This window comes from Platalea leucorodia (assembly GCF_965183815.1).
Source record: "Platalea leucorodia genome assembly, chromosome: 18".
NCBI lineage: Eukaryota > Metazoa > Chordata > Aves > Pelecaniformes > Threskiornithidae > Platalea > Platalea leucorodia.
In genome coordinates, this window is record NC_138840.1 from 8,130,734 (window position 1) to 8,154,826 (window position 24,093).

Below are 24,093 nucleotides of genomic sequence, written 5' to 3' on the forward strand. Positions count from 1 at the left end.
ATGTCCGCCGAGGCTGCACCTGCGGCGGGCGGCGAGCGGGAGCCGGAGCGGGGCGGCGGCGGCGCGGCGGCGGCGGCGGCTCCCCCCCGGCGGAGGAAGGCCCGGGCGGGCTCCCTGCGCCGGGCCCTCAGCTGGCTCCGCGGCCGGCGGCGGCGGAGGAAGAGCGGCAGCCCCCCGGGCGGGGCGGAGGGACGAGGTGAGGGGCGGGGGGGCGGCCGGGGAGGGGGGCAAGGGGGGGTCGGGGCGGTGGGCAAGGAGGAGCCGGAGTGGTGGCCGAGGAGGGGTCACGGCGGTGGCCGAGGAGGTGGGCGAGGAGGGGTCTCGGTGGTGGCCGTGGAGGTGGCCGAGGAGGGGTCTCGGTGGTCGGCATGGAGGTGGGCGAGGAGGAGTCCCGGTGAAGCCAAGGAGGGTTGGGGTGGTGGCTGTGGAGGTGGCCAAAAAGGAGCCTCGATGGTGGCCAAGGAAGCGTGGAGGTGCTGGCCATGGAAGTGGCCAAAGAGGGGTCGCCGTGGTGGCCGAAAAGGAGTCGAGGTGGTGGCCGTGGAGGTGGTCAAAGAGGGGACACAGTGGTGGCCAAAAAGGAGGCGAGGTGGTGGCAGTGGAGGTGGCCAAGGAGGGGTGGAGGCGCTGGCCATGGTGGTGGCCAGGAGGGGTGGTGGCGCTGGCCGTGGTGTCAGCGGAGGTGGCTGAAGGAGGTGGCCGTGGTGGTGGTGGCCATGGGGGCTGCGGTGGCCATGGGGGCCACCGCTGCCGCGGCAGCAAGCCGGATCCGGCAGTCCCCGGTGCAATCTCGCCCCTGCCCCGAGGCTGGTGCCGGTTCACTGGGTAGGTTCTCTCTCCGCTGAGTCAGAAGGTCACTGGGGCTGAGAGAAACCTGGAGGGACGCCAGCCGCTCCTCCTCCTCCTCCTCCTCCTGGGCAGGGTGTTTGCGTGCTCCAGGTGTGGCCCTTCCTGTCCTAGATATGGCCCTCGTCCCGGCCGTTCGCAGGGTGCTGCCTCCGTAACCCAGCCACGTCCCTGCCACCTTGACCGGGACGATCCTGCGGCGGAAGGTGCTGTGGGTGCCCTCCCTTTGCTACCCTGGGGCCACGTTTCGAGGATCTGTGGGCTCAGCCCAGCCTCCCGTGGGCCGGGACCTTCAGCAGAGCGATGGGTGGTGGCGTGTCTGGTCATGCTCGGCTCCTCGGCGCGGTTGTTTTGCAGTAGTAGGTGTCCCGGCGCGGCAGCAGTCACTGGAGGTATCGCCCCATGCAGCAGAGAAGGGCTTAGCCTCTCCCACCCCGTGCTATCGGGGACGTTGTCTGCGTCACGCCGGTGCCCTCCCTGCAGGGCACCTCCGGCGGGGACGTCGCCGCGCTCTTGCCAAGGGAAAGGCTGCTTCTGCGGCACCCAAACGCAGCCGGGTGCCGTCGCCTGGGACTTTCTTCCTCGATTTGCCCTGGGGAGTGAATTTCCAGGCATCCAGGGCTGCATGCAGGCACGTTTACCGCTTGGAGAAGCGCACAGAGATCTGTGATAAGAGAGGAGTGGCTGTAGAAAGGCAGAAGCGTCTTGGGAAGTGGCCGGGCTCTCTGCTTAGCAGATCCCTCGGATGCTGCCGGTGCCTCCCTCCCGGCCTGCCGCGCGTGGACGCCGCTGCCACAGCCCGACGCTGAAACCTGAGCAGAAAAAATGAGATGTGCCGGAGCATGTGATGTTCCTCTTTGCAGTGCAGAAACGCCCCCAGCAGCTCTGCCCTCCCTTTTTTATTTTTTTTATTTTTTTTTTCCCCCTAAAGTTGTATCGTTCACCAGCGAATCCTCAAAATGCGAAGTCACTGCCCATCAGGGTCACAGCTCGGGGACTTCCAGCCCGCTTGCCACGCCGTCCGCCGCGAGCACACCCCGCCGAAGCAGCCTGCCGCTCGTGTCAGCCGGGGCTCCGTCACCGTGCCGCCACCGCACCGCTCAATTAGATATCCCCGTGTCCGGGAGGGCTGCCCTGAGTGCCTGCCCGCCCGTGGTCCGCACTGGCGATGGAGGGGCCGCACGGTGCCACGGCCGGCCCCTCCGGGCTGTGCTTGCGGCTGTGCTGGCAGCCCACGGCGTCCCCCTTGGCGTGCGTGCGGCCGGGAGGTGCCACGTTCCACCGCATCGCCGCTTGCTCGCCGGTGTGCAGCGGGGAAGCAGCGCCGATGTGCAATGGTTGCAGCTTGTGTGCATGATTGAATCACCCTCCCCGTGCGCTTCCAGCGTGCAGAGCGCGCCGGGAGCCCCACCCTGCTTAACCGCCTCCGTCCCGGCTGCGGCCACGAGCATCCTCAGGCCACCGCCAGCACGTGCCGGGGTTACCAGCATCCTTCCCCGTGAGATGGGGAATAACGCTTCCCTGTATGACGGGGGTCGGGAAGCCTCGAGCGGCAGTTTGGGCTGAGCTGTGGGAACAGAAGGAGTGATGGCTCCGGCAGCACCGAGTGCCGGCCGCTTTCCGAGGGCGGCTGCGGCTGCAGAGCTGCGCACTGGAGCTGGCAGCGTTGGCCACTGCCACATGCAGCTCTGACCTGCCCAGAGGCTGCATTGGCCTCGCTGCCGACACCACGAGCCCTCACATGGCAGGAGCCAGCTGGGCTCTGCCCCAGCCTGGGAATTCTTCCAAACATCAGCTGGGAGCCGTGGGAGGGGGAGAGGGGAGAGCGGAGAGCTTTGGCAGGTCCTTGTAGGCTCTGGGTGCGCTCGGCTTTCCCCCGGTGTCTGCGCGGTGCTGGGGGGTGGTTTGGATCAGGCCCGTGACCCGGCCCGTCATCCTGCCATTCCCGCAGGTGCTTTGGTCATGGAGGGGGGACAGGGCACGTCCGACCGTCCCCGGTCCATCCTGGCTGCGGGGGAGCGGGGAGGGGCTGCACAGGGTCTTGGGATGGCTCGGGGGGGAGCGAGGAAAGCCGTCCTGGGGAGACGCGGGTCAGGGCTAGTTCCTCAGCCTGGGCATCTGCCCGTTCACAACCTGGGTGTCAGCAAGGTTGGAATTGCTCAGCACTGAAATCATGGGAGCAGGAGGATGAAAGCATTTCCACTTTGGATCAAACCTGTGGGTCCGTCTAATCCGAGATCCCATCTCTGGCCGCGCAAACAGCTGAGCTGCGTAGAGGAAAGAGGCAGCAATCCTGCTCATGGGCGAGTTTCAGGCCACCTCTGCGGGAGGGAGCACCAGCGGCTTTATGCTGAGCGGGGGCACGGCTCCATCCCAGCTGGAAGCCGAGTCCTCTCCTGCTTCCCGACTGGATGCTCTGCCCCGTTTGGGTGAACGGGCCCCGCTGGCTGCAGCATCCCCTTTTTATGCGGGTGCAACTCTTTGCTGTGAGATAATTCCTGCTGCGAGCCGTAACGCTCCGTCCTGGCGTGTGCAGTGGCTGCCAGGGTGCTGCCAGCCCCAGGCTGTTTTCCCTGCTGCTTTGAGCACCTCCGTGGCCCCGTCCCTGTGGTATTCCTACCCCGCGATCGCCCCTCGCGATTCCTAACGTGTTTATTTCCACAGTAACCTCGGGAGGCCGAGGAGTGATTAACCCCTGGGATGGGAACCGAGGCGGGAGAGCGGCTGGGCTGTACCGAGCGTCTAACACGGAGCGAGGAATTGGGGTGCTTGGCTGGCTCCGGTTTGTTCCGTGTGGCTGCTTTTTCCTGGTGGAAGCTGGGACGAGGAAAGACGAAAGCTTCTCCTTCCCCTCTGCCAGCGCTGCCTGCAGCCCCCCGATGAAGGCAGCCTGTTAACCCTCGGCGGCGCGGCGGCCGCGAGCCTGCTCCCGCTCCCCGGGCTCCCCGAGCGGGCGGTGGTGGAGTCCTGCTGCCTGCGAGTGGTTTTAGTCTGGTTTTTGGCTACTGCTTTATCCGGGTTTCGCAATATTCTTCTTAATTCCCCGTTGAAGTAAAGGAGTTGATGTTCCAGAAGTATTAAATTAGGGTTGGCTTTTTTTTCCTTTTGATGCCAGCTTAGTCCGGCAGCAACAGATTTCCTGACTGGGGGGGGGGGGGTCACCGTGATGTTAAAAATGAAGCTTTAAATGGGCACAGCTGCTTCGTGATGCTGGCAAGCGCTGCTGGAAACCGTGCAAGGTGGCTTCGCCGTGTGCGTGATGAGCCGGCGGCACCGGGCTCGACACCGTGGCGTGGTGGAGGTGCACGTGAGTCCTCGAGGTAATTTGGGGCTGGGCCGTCCCTGCGTGTTGCTCTGATAATAACCGAGATGCGAAATCTCCCCGGACACTTGATTTCCTCCGTCCTCTGCTGTTGCACGGCACGTGGTTTGGTGTAAACACAGGCTTTGTGTTTTAGTCCTGAGCTTTTCAACTCGGAGGAGGGAGGAGAGGTGTAGGCACTGCTGCCCGCGGCCCCCGCGCCTCCCGCTCCCCGGGATTGTTTCCCTGCGTGTGTGGGAATGAATTTGTTAATCTGCAAAAGGCAGAGAGTGACACTTGAGAAAATGTGAGCAGCAGGAATCCCCTGGCTGGCCTGAGCTGGCAATGGTGAGCGGCTCTGTGAACAAAGAGAGGTGTGTCTGCAACCACAGCTATTCCACCTGGAGACAACTGGAAGAATTACTCTTGCAAATAACGTTCCATAAGATCCGATAAAACTATTTCACCGGAGTCATGTTTCTCTTCAGAAGGAAGGTCTTATTTCATAAGACAATATCATCATTGACTTTGACTCCAGCAGCGATGGGAACGTAAGCCGTTGGAAGATGAAGAGCTGAGGTGAAAAAGCATTTCCCTGCCAAGCGGGAGCCAGAGCCCGGGGCTGGTCCCCGTGGCTCCCACCCTGCACGGATCAAAAATACCTTACCCGGAGCAGGGAGCTGAGCTCCCTCTGCTTCTGCGGGCTGGAGCTGGAGCTGTCATTGGCAGAGCCGGCCTGGACTCCGGCTTGAGCAGGAAATCATTTGAAACCTTTCTGGTTATGTATTTCTGTTAATGATTGGGGATCTTAAGTGGGGTTTTTGTGTTACCTTTGCCTCGCTGAGCTTTACTTCCCCGTGAAGGGAACAAGGGCTGAATTCCTTTCTCATTCAGGCAGCTCGGCTCCCGCTCCGTGTTTGCTCGGTGACGGGATCAGGTTTGGAAAACGCCAGGAGGGAGGGATAAAACACCAGGAGGGAGGGATAAAACACCAGGAGGGACGGATCCTTCCCCCGTGCCAGCACAGAGGGGTCCTGGCCGCCCCGTGCTTGGGCTGGCCGCTCTGACCGAGGGAGCGCGTGACTTTGGGACGATCAGATGTGCCTGAAGCGGTCACGCCGTGATGACAAGATCTGTATCTCATGAGCAGCTTCCCCCCTGCTCCTAGCGCCTTGCTATTATCAGAGTCCTCTCAGTGAATAAAACCACAGGTTTCTGGCCTGGAGAAGAGACTCTGCCTGCAGTCGGCATCCCTTGCTCCCAGTTCCCCATTCTCACCAGCTACTCCACAACTGGGTTTTGTAGCATGTCTCTTGTGCTGGGAATTGCGTGCCGGGGGAGCTGCAAATGCTTCCCTTCCCCTGCCACGCTTTCCAAGCGGATTTTTGGTGCAGCGATTTAAACCCAGGTCTGGGATGAAGGATGAGAGCAGTGCAGCCTGTCCCCGGGTTTCAGAGGGTCCCGAAGCAGCGATGGGGCAGCGGCACAGGTTAACGTGGGGTCTGCGGAGATGCTGGAGCTGCCCGTGCTGCTCTCAGCCCCCCAGCTACGGCAGGGACTGAAACGTGGGACTCGGGAGGAGCTGGGTTGCCATGTGGCTGCGAGTTACCCCACTAGCCCCTTGGTATTTATGGCACACGTGGGCTTCGCTGGGTTTTTGGGGCTCGGCTCCCTCTCGGAGCCCCCTCGGCACCTCCGAGGCGGTGGCTTGCTGCGGCTGGGGGCGGTGAAGCTCCGGTGCCGGCGGTGGCTGCGTTCGCTAGGCAGGTGCTGGCACGGAGGGCGTCTGTTTTGGGAGAGGAGGGGGAAGTGTCTCGCTGAATCTGGGGCAGTTGCAGGCTCCAGCCTCTCCTTCTCTTGCAGGGAGAGAAGTAGAAGTGCTTCGCTGGGAAAGCTGTTTGTGGCTGCGGAGGAGCCCCCTGCGTCACCGGGGAGGGGGAGTGAGCGGGACGGGGGTCCGAGCACCCTGTTTTGGAGCCGCTGCGAGGGGGTGTGCATCCCAGGGGGGCCCGGGGGTGCCGGGCAGCGGGAGGAAGCCCTGGCCTGGGCTGGAGATGCCGCTGGCCAACCCGACTCCTGCAGCCCAGGGGAAAAATCATCTCCATCAGTCACTGGGCAGAGACCTCTGCTCTGTTGCACTTGTGACCATGACCTTGTTTAATCCCAGCTGCCCTGAGACGGAAAGGCTGTGCCTTGAACTGGGTACAGCCAGTAATGGGAAACAGGGAATAGTTTCCCACTGGATCCCCCATTCCCTTAGCAGCTCCCACAGCAGACGTGGGGACACTGGTACGGCCGCCCTGGTGCCAGGCACCGTCCGTGGTCTCTGTCCCACCGAGCAAACCAAGCTGGTGAGAAACTGAACCATCAATATTGCCATTGCAGAGAAGGCGACTGAAGTCCAAAGGTTAATTTATTGCTGATCGCCTTGGGAGGTCAGGACAAAGCTGCTGGTTGATTTTTAATTTTTTTTTTTGCATCATCTCCCCAGTTTTGTGCCTTTCCCACAAAACTCTCCTTCCTATTTATCCCAGTCTTTGATGAATCACCTAAGGAAGATAAACATTGCTGGTAGGAATTGCCCACCGCCTGGCCGGCTGACCCTCCCTGCCCTCGCAGCATTTAATGTTCTAATTAAAAATCAGGAGGGAAAACTGGGCTTGGGAGGGGGCAGGCTGGCATACGCGTTTCAGAACGGGCAGCGGCGGGGCTTGTCCGTGCAGCGTGGGCAGCTGTTGGAGCGGCGCTGCCCGTGCACCGAGCTGCCCGTCCCCTGCCAGCCCCAGCCGGCTCGACGCTTGCAAAACCCCATGCAGCTGGAGCAGGGTCCGGAGCGGGGAGAAGCCGGGGTGCATCCAGGGAGGGCATGGGAAGGAGGTGCTGGCAGTGTGAGCCAGCACGAATGCAGATGTTCTTGCAGCTTGCCCGGCTGTGACTTGCCCCAGAGACAGGAGTGCCCATGGAGAGGGTGGCAGGGGGTTAACATCCACCTGTGGGCGTGTGGGTGCTCGCCCTGAGGTTGGGCAATGGCCGGACCCAGCCCGCGTCCTCGGGTGCTGCACTCCAGCCTTGGAAGTCCCGTTCTAGCCTTGGCCGTGCCGTGCCAGGCTTGGCTGGGGTGTCCCCATGGGGCTGGGACCCCCAAGACCCGGGAGGGGGGTCGTAGCCTCGGTTGTCGGAGCTGTGCTCAGGGAGAGGCAGAAATGGTGGCGGCTCGGCGGAGCGTGGCAAACTCCAGGGGAGATGGGAGCAGGGCCAGAGGCGAGCACTGTGCCCAACTGTCCCGATGTTTGGGGACGTTTGGGGACCGGGAGTCTCCCTTTGCCCGCTCGGCCTGGCTGCGACACCCACGCGTCCCTGCCGGAGGGATGGGGCTGGGAGGGTGCCGTGGGATCCGACGGGTGATCCCGGCAGGCCCCTCCTCTCTGCCTGTACCATTGGCTCCGGCACAGCCGCCTGCGAGAGCTGAGCTCCGCCGGAGCTGGAGGGATGGGAGCCGGCGGCTGAGAGCCGGCGTCTCCCGCGGCCGCTGGGGCCACGCCGGAGCTCGCTCGGCTCTGCCATGTAGCGCCCCGGCCTCCTCCACCCGGCCGCGGTGGAGGGCGAGAGCGGCCTCATGGGCAACGCGCACCGCAAGAGGAGCCCAGCGGGCGTCAAGGCCAGCTCCTCCTGGCCCTTCGGCCGCGCCGGGAAGCCGGGGGCAGGTAGGAGCGATGGGGCTGCCCGGGGAGGGGCTGCGGGGGGTCCCGGCTCGGTGCCTTTTGCGGGGGTTGCATCAGGAAAGTTTGCTGCCTCTGCTCTGCCCCCGGCATGGGGCTGGGCAGGACCTGAGCCACCGCAGCTACTGGCTTCGCTCTCCCTGCCCTCCCTGTGCTGGAGGGGGCAGGATCAGGCCCTCTGACCCCAGGTGCTGGCGCTGGGGAAGAACCTCCGGCTGCACGCAGGGGCTGCACCGACATGCCGGGGACCAGCCGTCGGCTCGCCGGCGCTATCAAGATAGAGATCATCCGCTGAATTAGTTACCAGTTTGTTTTTCTAAGTGGCGTCCCAGCGCTCGGAGCAGGGACCCAGGGCTGCCGGCGTCGCCTTCCTCCTCGGCCTCCGCTCCCATCCCGTGCCTCGGTTTCCCTTGCTGCGCCCCGGGGAGCGGCAGATCTGGGAGCATTTGCAGAGAGCACCGAGCTGCTCCCCCCTGCATCCGTCCTGCGCCACTTGCCTGCCTCGCTCTGCGTGCGTCTGTCTGTCTGTCTGTCTGTGCACTGATAACTCCGCTTCTTTATGCTCCGGCTCCACAGATGCAGCTGAAAAGCCCAGGAGGAGGCAGGGGGCAGGGGGAGCTCTTTTCTGCGGGGAAGGGGAGCAGGGGAAAGGGTCCCACACCAGCCTGGACCCAAGTATTGAACTATCGGTCCTGGAGGGTGCCTGGTCCCGGTGAGCTCCCTCCGCGGTCGATCCGTGGGAGCGGGGCAGTGGGAGCAGGGAAGGTCTCTTGCAGTAACGTCGTCCCCGTCCTGGGGCTGCTGATTTCCCTGCTGATGCTGTTAAACCATTTCCACGTCCCCAGCCCTGCCTGAGTCAGGGAGGGGACTTGACCGGTGTCTGGGCAGGGGTCCGGGGTTGGTACAAGCGGGGTTAGCGGGTCCGGGGTGGTGCGAACCCGGCAGTTTTCTCCTGCCAGCCCCGCCGTCCCTCCTGCCCTTGGATGCCCCATTTCCCTTGGTCTTTACAGTCAGCGGCTGCCCAGGTGCGGTGAGCTGAGCTGTCCACAGGGTAAGCAGGGCCTGGAGTCAACCCCTCGCAGGCCCGGGGAGCGACCATGCCAAGCGAAACTGCCTCGGAGAGGCAGGGGCCGGGATGGGGAGACCCCGTGGGCACACGGAGAGAGGGTGCCGAAACGCCCCGGCCGGCAGCATCTGCTCAGGGCCTGGGGAAACTGAGGCAGGAGCGGTTACACCAATCGCCCATGGCCGCACAGGGACGGCATCTCCTTCGCCGCAGGCTCTCTGCTGTCCGCCTCTCCTCGCTGGCTGGCTGCGGTCTCCTCTCCGCCGAAGTCATCCTCTGGTTGTGGTCTCTGCCCAGGAAGGGCTGGGTGCCGCCGGCCAGGCTGTGTCATAGCTGGGCTTCTGCTCTTCTCCGCCGTGCGTGGCTCTGCCGGGCGCCGTCCCGTTGCCTATGTCCTGAACCACAGCGGTGCCGGCGATGGGGTGAGCCGTCTCCGTGGGAGAGGGGATTTGGGGCCTCGTGTGAGCATCGCTGGTGCAGTCCTTGTCCTTTTCTTGTGCCGTCCCCGTCCAGACCCCCATCCCCTCTTCATCCCCCCGCCAGGCTTGGGTGCCTCTTGTCGGTCCCTGAACCAGGGCCGCGGGGCTGCTGGGGGATGCGTGCCACCGCTGCTGCCCTTCCCCAGGGCTGGCCGGGAGAAGCCCTGCTCCGTTTCGGATGCCCTGAGATGGGTGCAATGCCGGGACCGTGCAATACAGCCGGGGCAGATCCTGCGAGGCGAGGGCTGGCACTGGGGCCGAAGGCCGTGGGGTGGAAGGTGCTGAGAAAACATGGGGCGAGTTGTGTTTGTTCTCTGCGGCGGCTCCATGGCAACGGCGTGGCGGCCACAAAGCAAAAGAATTTGCATTGTGTCGCTTCAGCATTTCGGAGGGCGCAGCCGGGATCACCGGCTGGGGGCAGGGTGCGCCGGCACCCGCCGGACGGGCCCCCACGGTCGCTCTCATCTCGCCCCTGCCCCTCACCCAGACTCTGGGAGACCCTGGGCGCTTCTGGATTTTGGGTCAGAGGCTAATTGCGTATCACGGGCAACTGGACCAGCATCCCCCAGTTCCCGTCTCTCCGTCCCAGGCTGCTTGGGAGCACTGGTTTGGCCCCGCTGTGCCCACTGCCGGCAGGTCAGGCCTGGGCAGGCATCGGCAGCTGCCTTTGTGCTTCTGCCATGCGCGGGGCGGCGTGGGCACCCACCGTCTTTTGGTCCTGAAGGGCCAGAGCAGCGGTCCCCAGGGACAGGGTTGCCCAGGCAGGAGCCTCGGGAGCATGGCTGAGGGCTGCCGTGATCGCTCTACCAGCTGCAGGCAGCTGCCTGCAGCCTGCTCCCTGCCGCCTCGCTCTGTGCCTGGGCCTCCCTGCTCTGCTTCACCAGTGCCAAACCCGCGTGTCCCCGTCTCCGTGCCAGAGTGGGGCCCAGCTTGCTCTGGGGTGCATCCCCTGCCTCCCCTCCCCGGGCTGGTCTCCGCCGGGAGCTGCCAAGGAAGGTCCTTGAGCACCAGGGAGACCGAAGCCTCTTATCGCCTCCTTATCAGGACGGCCCCGCCGGGCCCTGCTGAGTCAGGGTGGAGGAACGTGGCGGCCGGCCAGGCTGCGCCCCGCGCAGTCAGCGGGGATGCGGCTGCAGCCGCTGTGGGGCTCCCTGGGTGCGGGGTCCCCTGGCACCCATGTCCCCGTCAGTGGGTGCTGGGGCAGGTTGGAGGGGCAAATGCCTCAGGGGGAGGCAGGTTTGGGGTGAGGGGTGACCCATGGCCGTGAGGCTCCCTGGCAGCGGGCACCAGTGCCTGCCCTAGCCGGGGGCCGGTGGTGGAGCCCCTCGGCAGCCCCGGCTCTTGCCGTGCAGCTCCAGGGTGGGCTGAGCAGCTCTGGGCGTCTTTTCTCCTTCACAGCCATTCTTCGTGCCAGACCCACGCTGGGCCGGCTCCGCAAACAGCCGGGGGAGCAGATAAGGGCAGAGGCCCGCCGCGGTGGGGGACACGCCGAGATTTACACAGGCGCTTTCTCCCGGCACCGCCAGCCCAGTGTGCCGGCCTGCCGGACTCGCCTCGGAAGGCTGAGCCCTTCCCGGTGCTCCCTTCTGCTCCTGGAGCAGGGGAGGAGGTGATCTATGGGTGTCCCGGGCAGGCAGCTGCCTCCAGTGCTCGGCTCCGACATGCCGGGCCGTGCCCGCTTGGCAGGCACCCCATCACCAAGAGGCAGGGATGGGACCTGCCATTCTGCTGCTGGTTATCCCCCCACCCCATTTTGGTGGCAGCCCCAGACCCCTTGACAGCTCCCCTCCCATCTCCTCCCCTGATCCCGCGTCGCCGTGTCTGTCTCAATCCCTGGTGAAGGATCGGCAGCTCCTTGGCGCTTCCTCGCCGCCTCCTGCCAGCGCTGCCGAGCGAGAGATCTGCGGGCAGGAGCGGGGTTGGGTGCTGCCTGCAGGACGGTGGTTCCTTGCATGGAAAAACCTGCAAGGTCTTGTCCCTAATCCGTCTCCTGGACTTGCTCCTGCGTGAAGCCAAGTACCTGCTGTGACAGGCACGCCTGCCATTTACAGAGCACCCTCGGTACCCTGCAAACACGCCGGGCATGACGGCACGCGCCGTGGGGACGCAGCCAGCTCCGAGCACCGCGGCAGGCAACCGCGCAGGCGCCGTGACGGCAGTGGGCACGGGAAGTGGAGGAGAGGACACCAAGGGAAGGTGAAGCAGGGCTGTAATAAAGCTGTGGACTTTATATATAGTTACAGCTCTGGCGAGGAAGGAGGTGCCGGTGGCTCATTCCCGGCCGTGCGTCCCGGCAGCGTTGGCTCCATGGCCCCGTGTCGCTCTCGAGGCGCTGCCTGTCGCCCTCTCCCGCCCTGCGCTCCCCATCTGGGCCGTTCCTGCCCGGATCTGGCTCCTGGCCGGATCTGGCTCCTGGCCGGGGAAGGCTGTTATTTACCTTCAAACCTGTTTGGTGGCTTCTCTGGGGAGGGGACGGGTGTGGGGTGGGGATGTGGTGGGACCGAGGCTCCCTGGGCTGGAACAGGGGCTGGGGAGGGGAGCGGGGCACAGTCGGGCATCGGGGTGGTCCTGCCTCCCTCCGCAGTGCCGGGACCCCCGTTGTGGGCTGCTGCCAGACCTTCGCCCGGGGTCCGCGATGACACACGGGCTGCCTGCGGGGCGCGCGTGGGGCAGCAGCCAAGGTCAGGGCCAAGTCGGCTGCGATGCAGCCCTGTTGCACAACCAGGTGTGCTCCTGCCATGACAGCAGCCGCGGCTGGAGGCGGCTGGCCGGGCGACGGCTCTCCTCCGAGCGGGGTTTCGCCCTGCGCTGGCTCCTTTGCTGTGGCCCATTGCCTTGTTGGGGCGATGCAGGGCAGTTTTCTGCACTATGATTTAGAGAAAGAAAATGACCCGAGTTTGTTTTCCCATTTGAAATTAATTTTATTCCTGTCTCTGCGTGGGATCGTGTTTGAGAGTTGAGCCAGCAGTGCAGATCGGGTCGTGTTTATTTGCTTTGCGGAGATGTTTTCCTGGCCGAAGCAGCAGCCCTCAAGTGAGGCCAAGGGCAAGCTGCAGCCCCTCGGCTGGCGGCGGGGGGCTGCATGGCCAGAGCCACGGTAAATATTATCGTGCTCTTATCCTGCCTGGAGAGAGCACGGTCCTGCGGCGTGTCCCGGGGCACGAATCCTGTGCAGAGACAAGGGCTCGGGGAGGGAGGGTGGCCAGGCTGGTTGCCTCCAGCGGGGCCGCAGCCCCTGGCCCCCCGGCCTCCCTCGCTAGCCAAGGATCGGGGAGCAGAGGCAGGGCAGGGTGGCACAGGCGGGTGCCAGGTCCCACCCAGGGCCACGGAGCTGCCCAAGCGGAGGTGATGGGCCCAGGGGAAAGGTGGACGAGCTCAGGCTCGTAAAGAGGTGGCGTCGCTCCCGACGGGGAGATGCCGGCAGGGCTGCCTGGGCCACCCTGCCAGCTGGGGAACCGGCTGGTCGTGCTGCAACGGGAGAGGCCGATTCGGAGGGAGCGGAGGGGCTGGATGCTGGAGCAGAGCACGGGGGCTCTCACAGCCATGGCGGCATCTACATGCTGGGTGCTCCCTGGGGCTCTCGGGGCTGGGGTTCATGGTGCACCCCACTGGCGTTATCCACGCTTACGGCATCCGCAGGCAACTGCCACTTTGCCCCCTCTGCAGCACGGGGAGCAGGGCGGTCCCCAAGCCTGGGTGCACGCCTGGACCGTGTTGGCCAATGCCTGGGAGCAACATGGTGGGAAGGAGCCCCAGAGTGGTGGGAGAGCATCGACCCCATGGGGCAGGGGGTCTTCTCGCTGCCTTCTGCACCGTCCCGGCTGCTGGGAGAAGGGAGGCGAGGTCTCCATCCCGCTGAGCAGCAGGACACACACAGGCAGGTTCTCCTCCCCTTCCTCCCCTGGGGACCTCGCAGCCCCTTCGCTCCCGCCTGCCAGCTCCCCCCTCCTCCCCATTTTTCTCCGGTGAGTCAGTGGTGGTGGAAGGGGCGGGCAGGGAGCTTCGCTGCCTGTTCCCTGCCTCCTGCCGCAGGACCCGCCGCTGCGCAGGGAGAAGGCAAGTCAGGGCAGTGCCGTGCAGGCAAAGATGGATGTTTGCAGCGGAGTCCGGCCAAACCTGCGGCTTCCAGGAGGCAGAGGCCTGGCGAGGAGGGGGACAGGAGCCAGGATTTCCTCCTCTGACCCTGCCCGTGTGAAGAGCAGCATCATGGCAAAGCCAGATCTGGGAGGGAGCTGGGCCGGCACCGTATCCCGCTTGCAGCATTGCCAGACCAGGGCCGTACAGCCCCGGCCGTGTTCCTTCGGGGTCTCGGCTCCGCGCTCTCCCTTGTGCAGCCATTCCCATTCCCACCTTGGTGCCCTCCAGCCCCTCTCTGCCGGCACAGAGCGGAGCAGGCAGAGGTGAAGGCAGGGTGCCTGGGGTTCCCTGCCCTTTCCTATCGCTCTGCCTTGTTGTGGGGATGCTTTGCTCCCTCCAGACCATCCCTGGCACCGGTAGCAGCAGATACCAGCTCCGAGGCAGGGAGACTGTCCTTGAGAGAGTGCCGGGCCCCGAGAGGCCTCCGGTCCTTCTCTGGGAGGATCCCGCTGCCACGTGCGGACGAGGCACGTGTGTCAGATCAATGCTGCTGAGCCTGGAGGGGATGGGGCGATGCAGGGTGCGTCGCAAGGAATGCACGAGGGACAGGACGCCCGCTCCGACCGGGCGTGTTGCTACCGGCACCGGCTGCAGCTGCGGCGGCTTCCTCGGCCCACCAAGATCTGCAGCCTCTGCCGTGGGATCAGGCCTCTCTCCCTCCTGGATTCCCCCCTTTTCCAGTCCCTTTTGCAGGAGGTTTTGCCGTGTGTTGACAGAGCCGGGGCGAGGCCATCCGGGCGAGGAGGACGTGGTAGCGAAGGTCACAGGGAGTGGGAGGAGAAGCGGAGACTGCTCTTCACACGCCGCCGCGCTCCCCAGTGTCCGCCCTCGGCACAAGGCTCCTCCGCGGTCAGGCTGGGCGGTGGCCACGGCGTCCTGCCCGGATTATCCTTTGGGTGATTGCAGCCAGCACTGCTGAGGAGAGGGACGCGTGTCTCCATCAGCAAGGGACAGTCTCGAGGCCCTTTGGGTCCTCATGGGCGATGGGCCATGTACCGGGAGGAGGAGCAGGGACGGGCTGTCTGCCGGCACCTGGGAATGTCCTTACAGCCCTGGGCAGCAGCTTCCATGTGTGCTGCCATCAGCAGACCCACGGGGCTGAAGCTCAGGTGTGCGTGGGTCCTGGACCGGCAGCACAGGGGGGGACGGTCCCCCTTCATCCGCAGGGGCTCGCAGAGCTGCCGGTGCTGTGCCAGGGGCTCCCGTTGCAACCCCGTCCATGCAGGCAGAGCTGGACCCGCCATCCCGGAGGGCCGGACCTGGCGTCACTCTCGGCTGTGTTCACCCGCCGCCGGCCGTGGCCCTCGCTGGGGCTCGTGACGGGCTGCCCGGAGAGGAGAGGGCAGCGTTCAGCACAGCACGTGGCTGCCCGCTTTGTGCATCCTCAGCCCTTTAATTATGTCCCTTTTCCACTTGTGCTGTGAAAAGAGCTGGGGAGCGTCTGCCTGCAGCCGCCGGCACCTTCTGGGTGAGCGTGTGGGCAGCGGGGCCGATCCTGCCCGTGCTGGAGGCAGGGTGCTGGGTTATGCATAGCAGGGGCTGCAGGGCACTGCTTATATTTGCTGTTATGGCCATTTAGGAGATGCAGGGGAAGAAACCCTCCCGAAGCCTGGAGCTGCCCAGCTGGGGGTGCAGAGGTGCCCTTTGCAAGGTCAAACCGTCCCTCGGGCTGCACGTTCAATGCCTGGGGTCCGGTGGGACCCTCGCTCTCTGCTTTGGGTAACGCTGCTCCATCTGCAGCCAAACCTCCGTCCTGGCGCAACGAACCCTGGGCGCAGCCCACGGGGAGCTGGCAGGGCAGGAGAAGGAGGGTTTGACACGTCGGCTCCCGGGTGGCACGAGGACAGCCCTGCCCGCTGGGTAAATACTGGGAGCTCTTCACCTTTTGGAGCAAAACGCCTGGAGATGGGAGGGATGGGGCTCCCTGAGGCGCTGGGCACCTGGGGCTGATGGACGGGTGGCTGGGAATGAGCAAATTCCCCTGCTGCGTGGGGCAGCGCTGCGGCAGGCAGCCTGCCTGCTGCCTGCCAGATGGCACGGGGCTCCCTGGCACCCACCGCCCCGGGAGCGCGCAGCACCTCGTGCGGTGCGGACAGGCGGCTGTCAGTGCCACCGTCCGTGCCGGTGCCTGACCGCCTGGCATTGCTGCCCCTGCCTTCACGTGCCCCCGCGCCAGCAGCTGGAGCTACTGGTTAGACTGGTCCAAGACCTTGTTCTCCCTCAGTGCTGCCAGCTCTTGTGACCGTGACGTAGCCATGCTGGACGCCCTGTCCCTAAGGAAAAACAGCCTTTGCCCCGTGATGGCTTGTGTCCTTCCGCTGCGGGCTGAGCCGTGCCGGGAGCAGGGCTCTCCCTGGCAGGGCTGGGGGGCTGCGGTGGGCACCGGGTCCTGGGGGGCACTGGGGACGGATGAGGAGGGGGCACACCAGCACCGTCGGCTGCGCTGTGCCACATCCCAAGGGCCGGTGCTCGCCGGAGGAAAAGCCTCCCAGCTCCTCCCAGTCGGCTGTGCTGTTGTGGAAGCAAGCAACTGGTTTGGGGGGGGGCGCGGGGGGATGCTGTGCCCAGCGGGGAGCAGGCAAGGAGGGTCCTGGGGGGGTCCCAGGCATGCGAGAGCAGGGAGTTGGAGAAATCCCGGCCCTGAGCCCGGCAGGATGGATCCCTGCCCCGGCAGTGCCGTGCGTGGGAGGAGGCGGGAGAGCTGGGGGCAAGCGGGGAGGCCAGAGGAGGGGCCCCCGCTCTCCTCTTCCCGTGACCGAGGATCACGGTGGGCGCAGCTGGGGCTGTCCCCTCCTGCCGCCGCGCAGCCATCCCCGGGGTCAGGCTTTTCCCCGCGCGCAGGCAGCTGCGCCGGAGCCTCTTCGCCCGGTCGAGCATCCTCCTGCTGCGCGGATGAGGACGGAGCGAGGGAGCGGGGGGCCGCCAGCATCCGCCTTGCTGGCACACGGCTGGGCGAGAGCCGCCCCGGCACAATAGGCAGAGCCTTCGTGGGGGGCGGTGGAGCCCCCACTCCTGCGGGGACCAGACCCTCTCCCCGGCCACCATGGTGGTTTTCATGGGCAGGAACCTCTCCTTGCTTCTGGATTTCTTCAAGAAGAAGGGTGAGTGAGTGGAAGGGAGGGAGCAGTGCCTTGTCCTTACACAACCCCTGCCGCCAGGACCCCTGCCTGCCCGGCACCGGGTGCTCGCCCACCCGCAGTGGGCAGGGGGGGCTGCCATCCCAGGGGGAGGGCAGGGAAGGTCACCCCAGCCCCGGCCTCGTCCGCTGGGAAGTTAACGGAATAAATCACTGTGCTCCTCTCGCCAGAAGGCGGCTCCGATTGTGCCAGGGTGGGGGCATCAGGCGAGGGGCTGCCGAAATTGGGGGAGGAAAGGGCTGAGGGGAAGGGGAACATGATGGGGGGGGGGGGCTGTGGGTGTCTCGTGTCCCCTGCAGGGACCCTGCACCAGCATAGGGATACCCTGCGCTGCCACCCGCTCCCCCGGCCTGGCCGTGCCCCCGGTGCCTGCTCGCCATGCCGCGGGTGCCGGCGGAGGCAGAGGCCGGCGTGGCGGCATGGCGCGGCAGGGCGGGCCGGCTCCATTGTTCGGGGCCTGCTCCTTTGTGTGCCGGAGCCGGACCGCGGCCGCCGCGCTGCCTGGGTTGGCTGGCCGGGAGGGGACGGGGGACACGGGGGACAAGGGATGGGTGCGTGGCGCCGACGATGCTGAGCAGCAGGTGCCCGTGTCCCCAGGGTGCTGCCGCCAGCCCCGCTGGTTTCCTGTGCTCGCCCTTCCCTTCCTCAGCCTGGAGTTGTTTTTTTCCAGGCAGGAAGAGTTTGAGGCTTCGCAGCAGGCAGTGGTGTGCAGGCAGGAGCAGGCAGGGCTGTGCCCGCAGTGCTGCGGTGCCCTGGCCGGGCGATGCCAGGTGCAGCCCCCAGCAAGCGCCCGGAGCCGGTCATGGGCGCCCCAGGGTGCTGGCGATGGTTTGTGGGGAGGGGGCTGCGAGACGGGGTGTGGAGGGCCCCTGGCACGGTATGTGGGGCCTCCAGCACCCAGGGGGCTCAGAGGGGGGGATTTGGGTCCTTTGGGGTCTCTGCACCAGGCTGTGCCTCAGTTTCCCTCGTCTGTGCAGTTCCCAGCCTGCCTGGGCATGGGGTGAGTCCCTGCTCTTAGGGTGCTTTGCAAGGCCTGGGGATGATGCAACCCTCCAAAGGCAAAGTCATCGTCCTTCTATCCTCGTTTTACCGCCCTGTGCTGCCCCTTTCCGCTCAGCTGCCCACAGCCCCACACAGCTTGCTGCCTCGTTTGCTCCTAACGAAGGTGCTGGGGAGGAGGGCGGTGCCGTGCCCCTGCTCCGCTCCGGCCGATGGGGAGAAAACCCTGCGGCTTCACGGTGGAGACAGCCCGACTCCGGCATATCGACCAGCCAGGCAGAGCTGTGGGATACGATTTCTCGCACGGCATTTCCAGCGCCCGGTTCGGAGATGAGTGGGATAACGTCATCCCGGGCCGGCTGTCATCGCCCAGCGCTTCTCCCGGCCCGCTGGGGCCGCATCCTGTGGGTGGGGGTGCATCGGTGGGATCGTGGCTGTGTCCCCCCGGCCAAGCTGACCCCTCTGTCTCCGCAGGCGCTGCCAAGGGCGAGGCTGAGAAGCGGCTGAGCGTGCAGTACACGGCGGACGAGGAATGCCGCGACAACGTCTTCTTCCCCAGCACGCGGCCCCCGCACCTGGAGGAGCTGCACAACCAGGCCCAGCAGGGACTGAAGTCCCTGCAGCACCAGGGTAGGTGTCCCCAGCCCCGGGGTGGCCCGGGGACACGGCGGAGGGCGCAGCTCCTGGCTGGCTGGGCTCCGTGGGCGGTGCGATGGGGCTGACCAGAGTCCAGCGCTGGGGCTGGCAGCGGTGGCTGGGGTGTGCGGGCAGCAGTGCCGGACTCGGCAGCCGTTTCGCTGGCTGGCGGCTCCCCTGGCTCCCCCGGAGGGATTTACCCCCTGCCTTCCCTCCGCAGAGAAGCAGAAGCAGACCAAAAGTGCCTGGGACCACGGGGACACCAGCAGCCTCCAGGTGAGCCCTGCCGAGGAGCCAGCTCTGTCCCACAGCCCTCCTGGGGTGCGCTGGGGGTGAGGGGACACAGGGTGGCCCCTCTGTCCCCCCTGGGTGGTGTTTGGGGGCTGGGGGCAGAGGGGGAACCAGCCGAGGCTGCAGGACCATGGTCGGGCGGTTGTGGGGCGGGAAGGGGCCGTGCGTCCCTCGGCATTGTCCCCTTTGCCCCATGATGAGTCACTGTCCCTGTCCCTGTCCCCAGCCTCAGCACGTCCTGCCCTGCCTTGTGGGGCTCTGCCCAGGGACCCCCACCGTGCCTGCGTCCCTCCGTCCCCCCCTCCCACCCCGCCGGTGTCCCCTGGCAGCCCTGAGCGAGGTGGGGTGACGGGGCGGTGCAACAGGGACCATCGGCCATATCCAGCCCCGTGGCCGGGCCCCTCCCTGGCTGCTGACGAGGAGAAACTCCCACTCTCTTGGCCAAGCTGGGCTTTGCTGCTTCCCCGGGCCCTGACCCCGCTGCCACCACCTCACCGGTCCCTGTTTGCTCAAGCCGCTGCCACCCGCTGGCTCTCGGCCCCCTTAACCCCTCGGCAGCGGGGAGTCGGGAGCCCCTGGGCAGGCAGAGCCCCGGGGGAAGGCTCAGGGCGGCGTGGTGGAGGGGTTGGGTGGTGGTTCATGCTGATGCGTCTCATCCCGACCTCCGCCTGTGCCGAGAGATGCTTTGGAGGGATGGGGGGGCACTGGAGGCCGTGCCTGTTGCGGGGCTGTGCCGCTGGCTGTGCCCAGGGGGACATGTGCGTGCTGCGGGTCCCCGGTGCAGCCGTGTCGCTGCCTGCCTGTCCCCGTCCCCTCCCCGCCTCAGCCCCACGCCCCTCTCCCAGCTGTGGCAGCCCTCCAGCCCCGGGCTCAGGGTCGCAGCAGGGCTGGGCACAGCCATGGGGCCATTTTCGGCTTGGCACAGTGCTGAGGCCGGCGGTTCCCTTGGCTGCTCCTCTGGCGGGTCGGACCCCGGCTCGCCTGCTCTCCGGGGGGCTGTGAGGCCACGCAGGGTCCCTGGGGCTGATCCCGGCCCCGCTTCTGGTGGGAGGACTCTGGATGCCGGCGTGGCTGACTCAGCCTTTGGCCCTCGGAGAAGCTTTTGTCTCGGCAGCGCTGGGCTGCGGAGTCAGTTTGCAGCGGAGAAGGGGCCTGGTGGGGGCCGGGGCAGCTCCGTCCCCGCAGCCCGGGGTCCGCCTGAGCCCACTCTCTGCCCACACAGTCCTGCGCATCCTCGGAGGATGACAGCGTGTCCGTCCGGAGCCGGGCGGCCTCCTGTGCCGCAGACAGCACCTCTGAGGACGCCCTCTCCATCCGCTCCGAGATGATCCAGCGGAAAGGTACCCAGCTGGGGGGCTGCGGGGCCGGGTGACGCGAGCCAAGGGGGTGCGAAGGGGCCAGGGCGCATGGCAGGAAAGCTGGCCTCTGCGTTGGCGTGGCCACGAGTCAGCGCGGGGATTTGGGGGCCCTTGGAGAGAAGAGAGCAACTCTGGCTGAGTCAGAGCACTTGGGCTGGGCGAGGGGGGCTGACGGACGGACAGACACCGTCTCCTCCCTGTTCAGACTGCGCGGCTGTTTGGCAGCTGCTGGTGCCTCTCCGGGCTGTGCCGAGCGCCTGAGCCCGGCTTGTGCTGGAGCATCCCCGGCAGTGGGGGTGCTGGGGACGCTGGGGATGCCCCGGCCAGGGCCCCCCTCACGCCGGCTGGACCCGCTCGCGCCTCTTACAGGTTCCACCTTCCGACCGCACGACTCCTTTCCCAAATCCTCGGAGAGGGCTGGCAAAAAGAGGAAGGAGAGGAGGACAACGGTGCTGGGCATCCCTCAGCATGTCCAGAAGGAGCTGGGTAAGTGTCGAGGGCAAAGGGGGATTTTTAGGGTCTGATCCTGTTGCCCAGGCTCTGTTTGCCTTGGCTTGGTGCGTCTGCCTTGGGATCACGCCGGGTTTGTCTCTCCCTGCTTCCAGGTCTCAGGAACAGCCGGGAAGCCAAGGGACGCCCCGAGGCTGATGGGCGAGGGCAGGCGGGGCGCGGGGGCAGCCAGGCGCCGCAGCCCTTGCTGAACGGCGGGCAGGTCTCTGTTGACGCCATCCGCATCCCGACCATCGATGGGAAGCTGCAGCCGCTGGCTGTCTCCGGAGGCGCCCGCATCTGCCTGGGAGCCTTGGAGGAGGCAGACACAGCCCTGCAGAAGCACATCAACCGGGTTTACTACGACGACACGTTGCTCGGGAGGAAGACAGCGGCCAAGCTGTCACCCATGGCGAGGCCAAAGTCGCTGGCTGTGCCAGGCATGACCACCAACGCCAGCCCGCCAGAGCTGCTGAGCCCCGTCATGTCCATCTCGCCCCAGGGCACCTACATGTCCAAGATCATCCCCAATGCCATCCTGCCGCCCATGGTGGACGTGGTGGCCCTGACGCGGAGCAGCGTGCGGACGCTGAGCCGCTGCAGCCTGGTGTCCTCCAGCCCGGCCTCGGTGCGCTCCCTCGCCCGCTTCTCGGAGTACAGCGCCCGCAGCCGCGAGCCCTCCTCCTCCAGCGACAACTGGAGCCACTCGCAGTCCACGGAGACCATCGTCTCCAACAGCTCCACCATCTCCTCCCAGGGTGGCTCTGACCGCCGGCAGCCCGAGCCGCAGGGTGAGGCAGATGCCGTGGCTTGCTCCGACATTGACCAAGTCAGCGTCTACAGCTCCGCCAGCTTCGCCAGCTCCTGCTCCAAGCCCGCCGCCGGCCCCTCGTCTGCAGGCCCCAGGCTCCTGGCTGTGGGGGGCAGCAGCGGCCGGGCGTCCCCCGCCTACAGCACAAGCAGCCAGGCGGAGGGCTCGGACACGGCCAGCCTGGCCAGCGAGCGCTCCTCCACCCGCAGCGTCTCCCTCAGGAAGATGAAGAAGCCCCCGGCCCCCCCTCGCAGGACCTACTCACTGTACCAGAAGGTCGAGGGGGAGCCCAAGGTGCTGGGACTGCCCCCCAAGCCCGACCGGCGGTCCCAGCGGGAGAGCAGTGCGCCCTGGTCCCCGCGGCCCGAGCCCTTCAGCCCCGCGGCCGAGGATGAGGTCTTCTCCCCATCATCGCTGAGCGAGACCAGCAGCCTCCGCTCCGAGAGCCTGGCCGGCACCAGTTCCCCCGAGGCCTCGCGGGGCAGCCCCGGGGTGACGGTGGTGCTGAGGGAGCCACAGGCTCAGCCCAAGTGGAGCTGCCCGGATGGGTCTGACCGCACCATGTCCCCCTCCAGCGGCTACTCCAGCCAGAGCGGGACCCCCACGCTGCCCGCCAAGGGGCTGGGACCCCCATCCGTATCCCCGGGCAGGGCTCAGCCCCAGAAGCCGGACCGCGTCTGCTCCCTGCAGTCGCCTGCGCTCTCCGTGTCCTCCTCCCTCACCTCCATCTCCTCCTCGGCCTCGGACCCGGCTCCCCCCGAGACGCTGCCCTGCCGCTCGGACCGCTTCATCATCCCGCCGCACCCCAAGGTGCCCGCTCCCTTCGCCCCGCCACCCACCAAGCCCCAGCAGCCCACGGCCCCCGCCGGCCCCCTCCTCCCCTCGCCAGACCCGCCGGTGCCCAGCACTGCCTGCCAGGAGCCCTCGGCCAAGCCCAGCGGCAAGTCTCCACCGCCATCGCCGCCACCTGCCTACCACCCGCCTCCCCCGCCGGCGAAGAAGGCAGAGGGGAGCCCCCAGGCTGCCAGCGAGGCCCCTGCCGACACCGCCTGGCCCCCACCGCCCCCGCCGGCTCCCGAGGAGCACGACCTGTCCATGGCGGACTTCCCCCCTCCGGATGAAGCCTGTTTCTCCAGCCTGCCCGATGCTGCGCCGGCTCCGGCGGCTGGGCAGAAAGCGGCACCGATCCCAGGGTCTGCGTCTTCCTCCTTCTCAGCCGCTGTCTCCTCGTGCAGCCAGCAGCAAGGCCCGCCGGCCGGCGCACCGCAGCCGCCTTCCCCCGCCGAGCCCCCTCCTGAGGCTGCTGTGCCCCCGCCACCGCCGCCACCTCTCCCCCCGCCCTCGGCTCCGGCTCTGCCGCCCCAAACCAGCCTTAAGAAGGCGGCCAACGGCCCCCGGGCAGACGCCAAGAAGGAGCCAGCGTCGCGGAGCAAGAGCAGCCCCGTGCCCAAGGAGGATGCCAGCCTGCCCATCGTCACGCCCTCGCTGCTGCAGATGGTGCGGCTGCGCTCCGTGAGCGTGGAGCCGCCCGCAGGAGCCGGTGCCGGTGCTGGTGCCGAGGAGCGGCCGGCGCCCCAGAAGCCCGTCCGCCGGTCCCTGTCCACGCGGCAGCCCCCTCCTGCCAAAGAAGCGGTGCCTTCGAACCAGCTCCACCACGCCGTGCACCTCAAGGCTGCCGCCTTGTCCTCCGGTGAGGCTGCGGAGAAGCCGGCGGGCAGCAGAGCGGCTCTGCCCGGCCCCGAGGGGCCCCCCGGGGACGGTCAGCTCTCCCCCAGGAACAAGTCGCCGGCCTCCACTGCCAGCTTCATCTTTGCCAAGAGCTCCAGGAAGCTGGTGATCGAGACGGCCTCGTCCCCCGAGGCGCAGGCCGACCTGAAGAGGAACTTGGTGGCCGAGCTGATGAATTTCTCGGGGCAGCGCTCGGCAGCCCCTGCTGCCGCCCAGGAGGGCCCCGGCAAGGCACAAGTCCACCGAAAACCTGGCAAGATCCCCCCTCCAGTAGCCAAGAAGCCTTCGCTTGGCCCGGGGCCGGCTCCTTCCCCCCTGAGCCCAAAGGCGCCGGGCGCAGAGGCGCTGGGCTCCCCCGTGCCGGACGGGAAGGCCAAGGCAGTGCCGGCGGACGAGAGCAGGACTAAGAGTGAGCCGGCAGGGACGGCGGCCTCGGGGACGGAGGGCAGGAGCACCGCGGAGCCGCCGGCTCAGAGCCTCCCTGCACAAGGTAGGTGGGATGGGGGCCCGGTTCAGCCCCACCACGATGCCGCTGTAGGTGCTCGGGCTCCTGAGCTATAGGCTCCTGAGCTATAGGCTCCCAGCGCAGCACGTGGGCCGTGTTGGGGCTGGGGTGGCACCGGGACGGCCGGGAGAGCCCGGCGATGGGGCCAGACTTGGGGCAGGGCTGCGGGAAGCTGGGGCTCAGGGTGGCTGATGGGCTCTTCCCTCCTGCCTTGCAGACGGACGGGGAGAGACGGCCTGAAGGACGAAGCTGCAGGACGGGTGCCCCCGCGGACGGGAATCCAAATCTCTCAGGGACCTGGGCAGGTCAACAGATGAGTGTGGAACTGGCAACTAACTTAATACAAGAAGCAAACAGCCTTAGCCTCCACGGCCTTGATGATATTTATGCAAAAATGGTGTTGGTTTCACTTTCCTAAGTACTACAGCTTTATTTTGCCTTTTTTTTTTTTTTTTTTTTTTAAACTGGACTCAAGGCCCGTGCCCAGAGCCAGCACCTCCTCCCTGCCCAGCCGCCGCTTGCTTTGCGCGTGCGGAGAGGAGCGCGGGGGCCAAAGACGCTGGAGCCGGAGCCGGAGCCGCTCTGCTCCCT

At 66.5% G+C, this 24,093-nt stretch overlaps 1 protein-coding gene across 1 annotated transcript; it reads left to right on the forward strand.

The window, feature by feature from the left end:
* NHSL3 (NHS like 3) lies at positions 1-23,957 on the forward strand (the record flags this gene model as incomplete). The annotated part of the gene is made up of 7 exons (XM_082329389.1): positions 1-196; positions 18,159-18,314; positions 18,541-18,596; positions 19,834-19,951; positions 20,339-20,455; positions 20,575-23,487; positions 23,720-23,957. The coding sequence occupies 7 exons, from the start codon at positions 1-3 to the stop codon at positions 23,740-23,742; spliced, it is 3,579 nt and encodes a 1,192-aa protein (XP_082185515.1). The 3' UTR covers positions 23,743-23,957.
* Between the last annotated feature and the right edge of the window lie 136 nt (positions 23,958-24,093).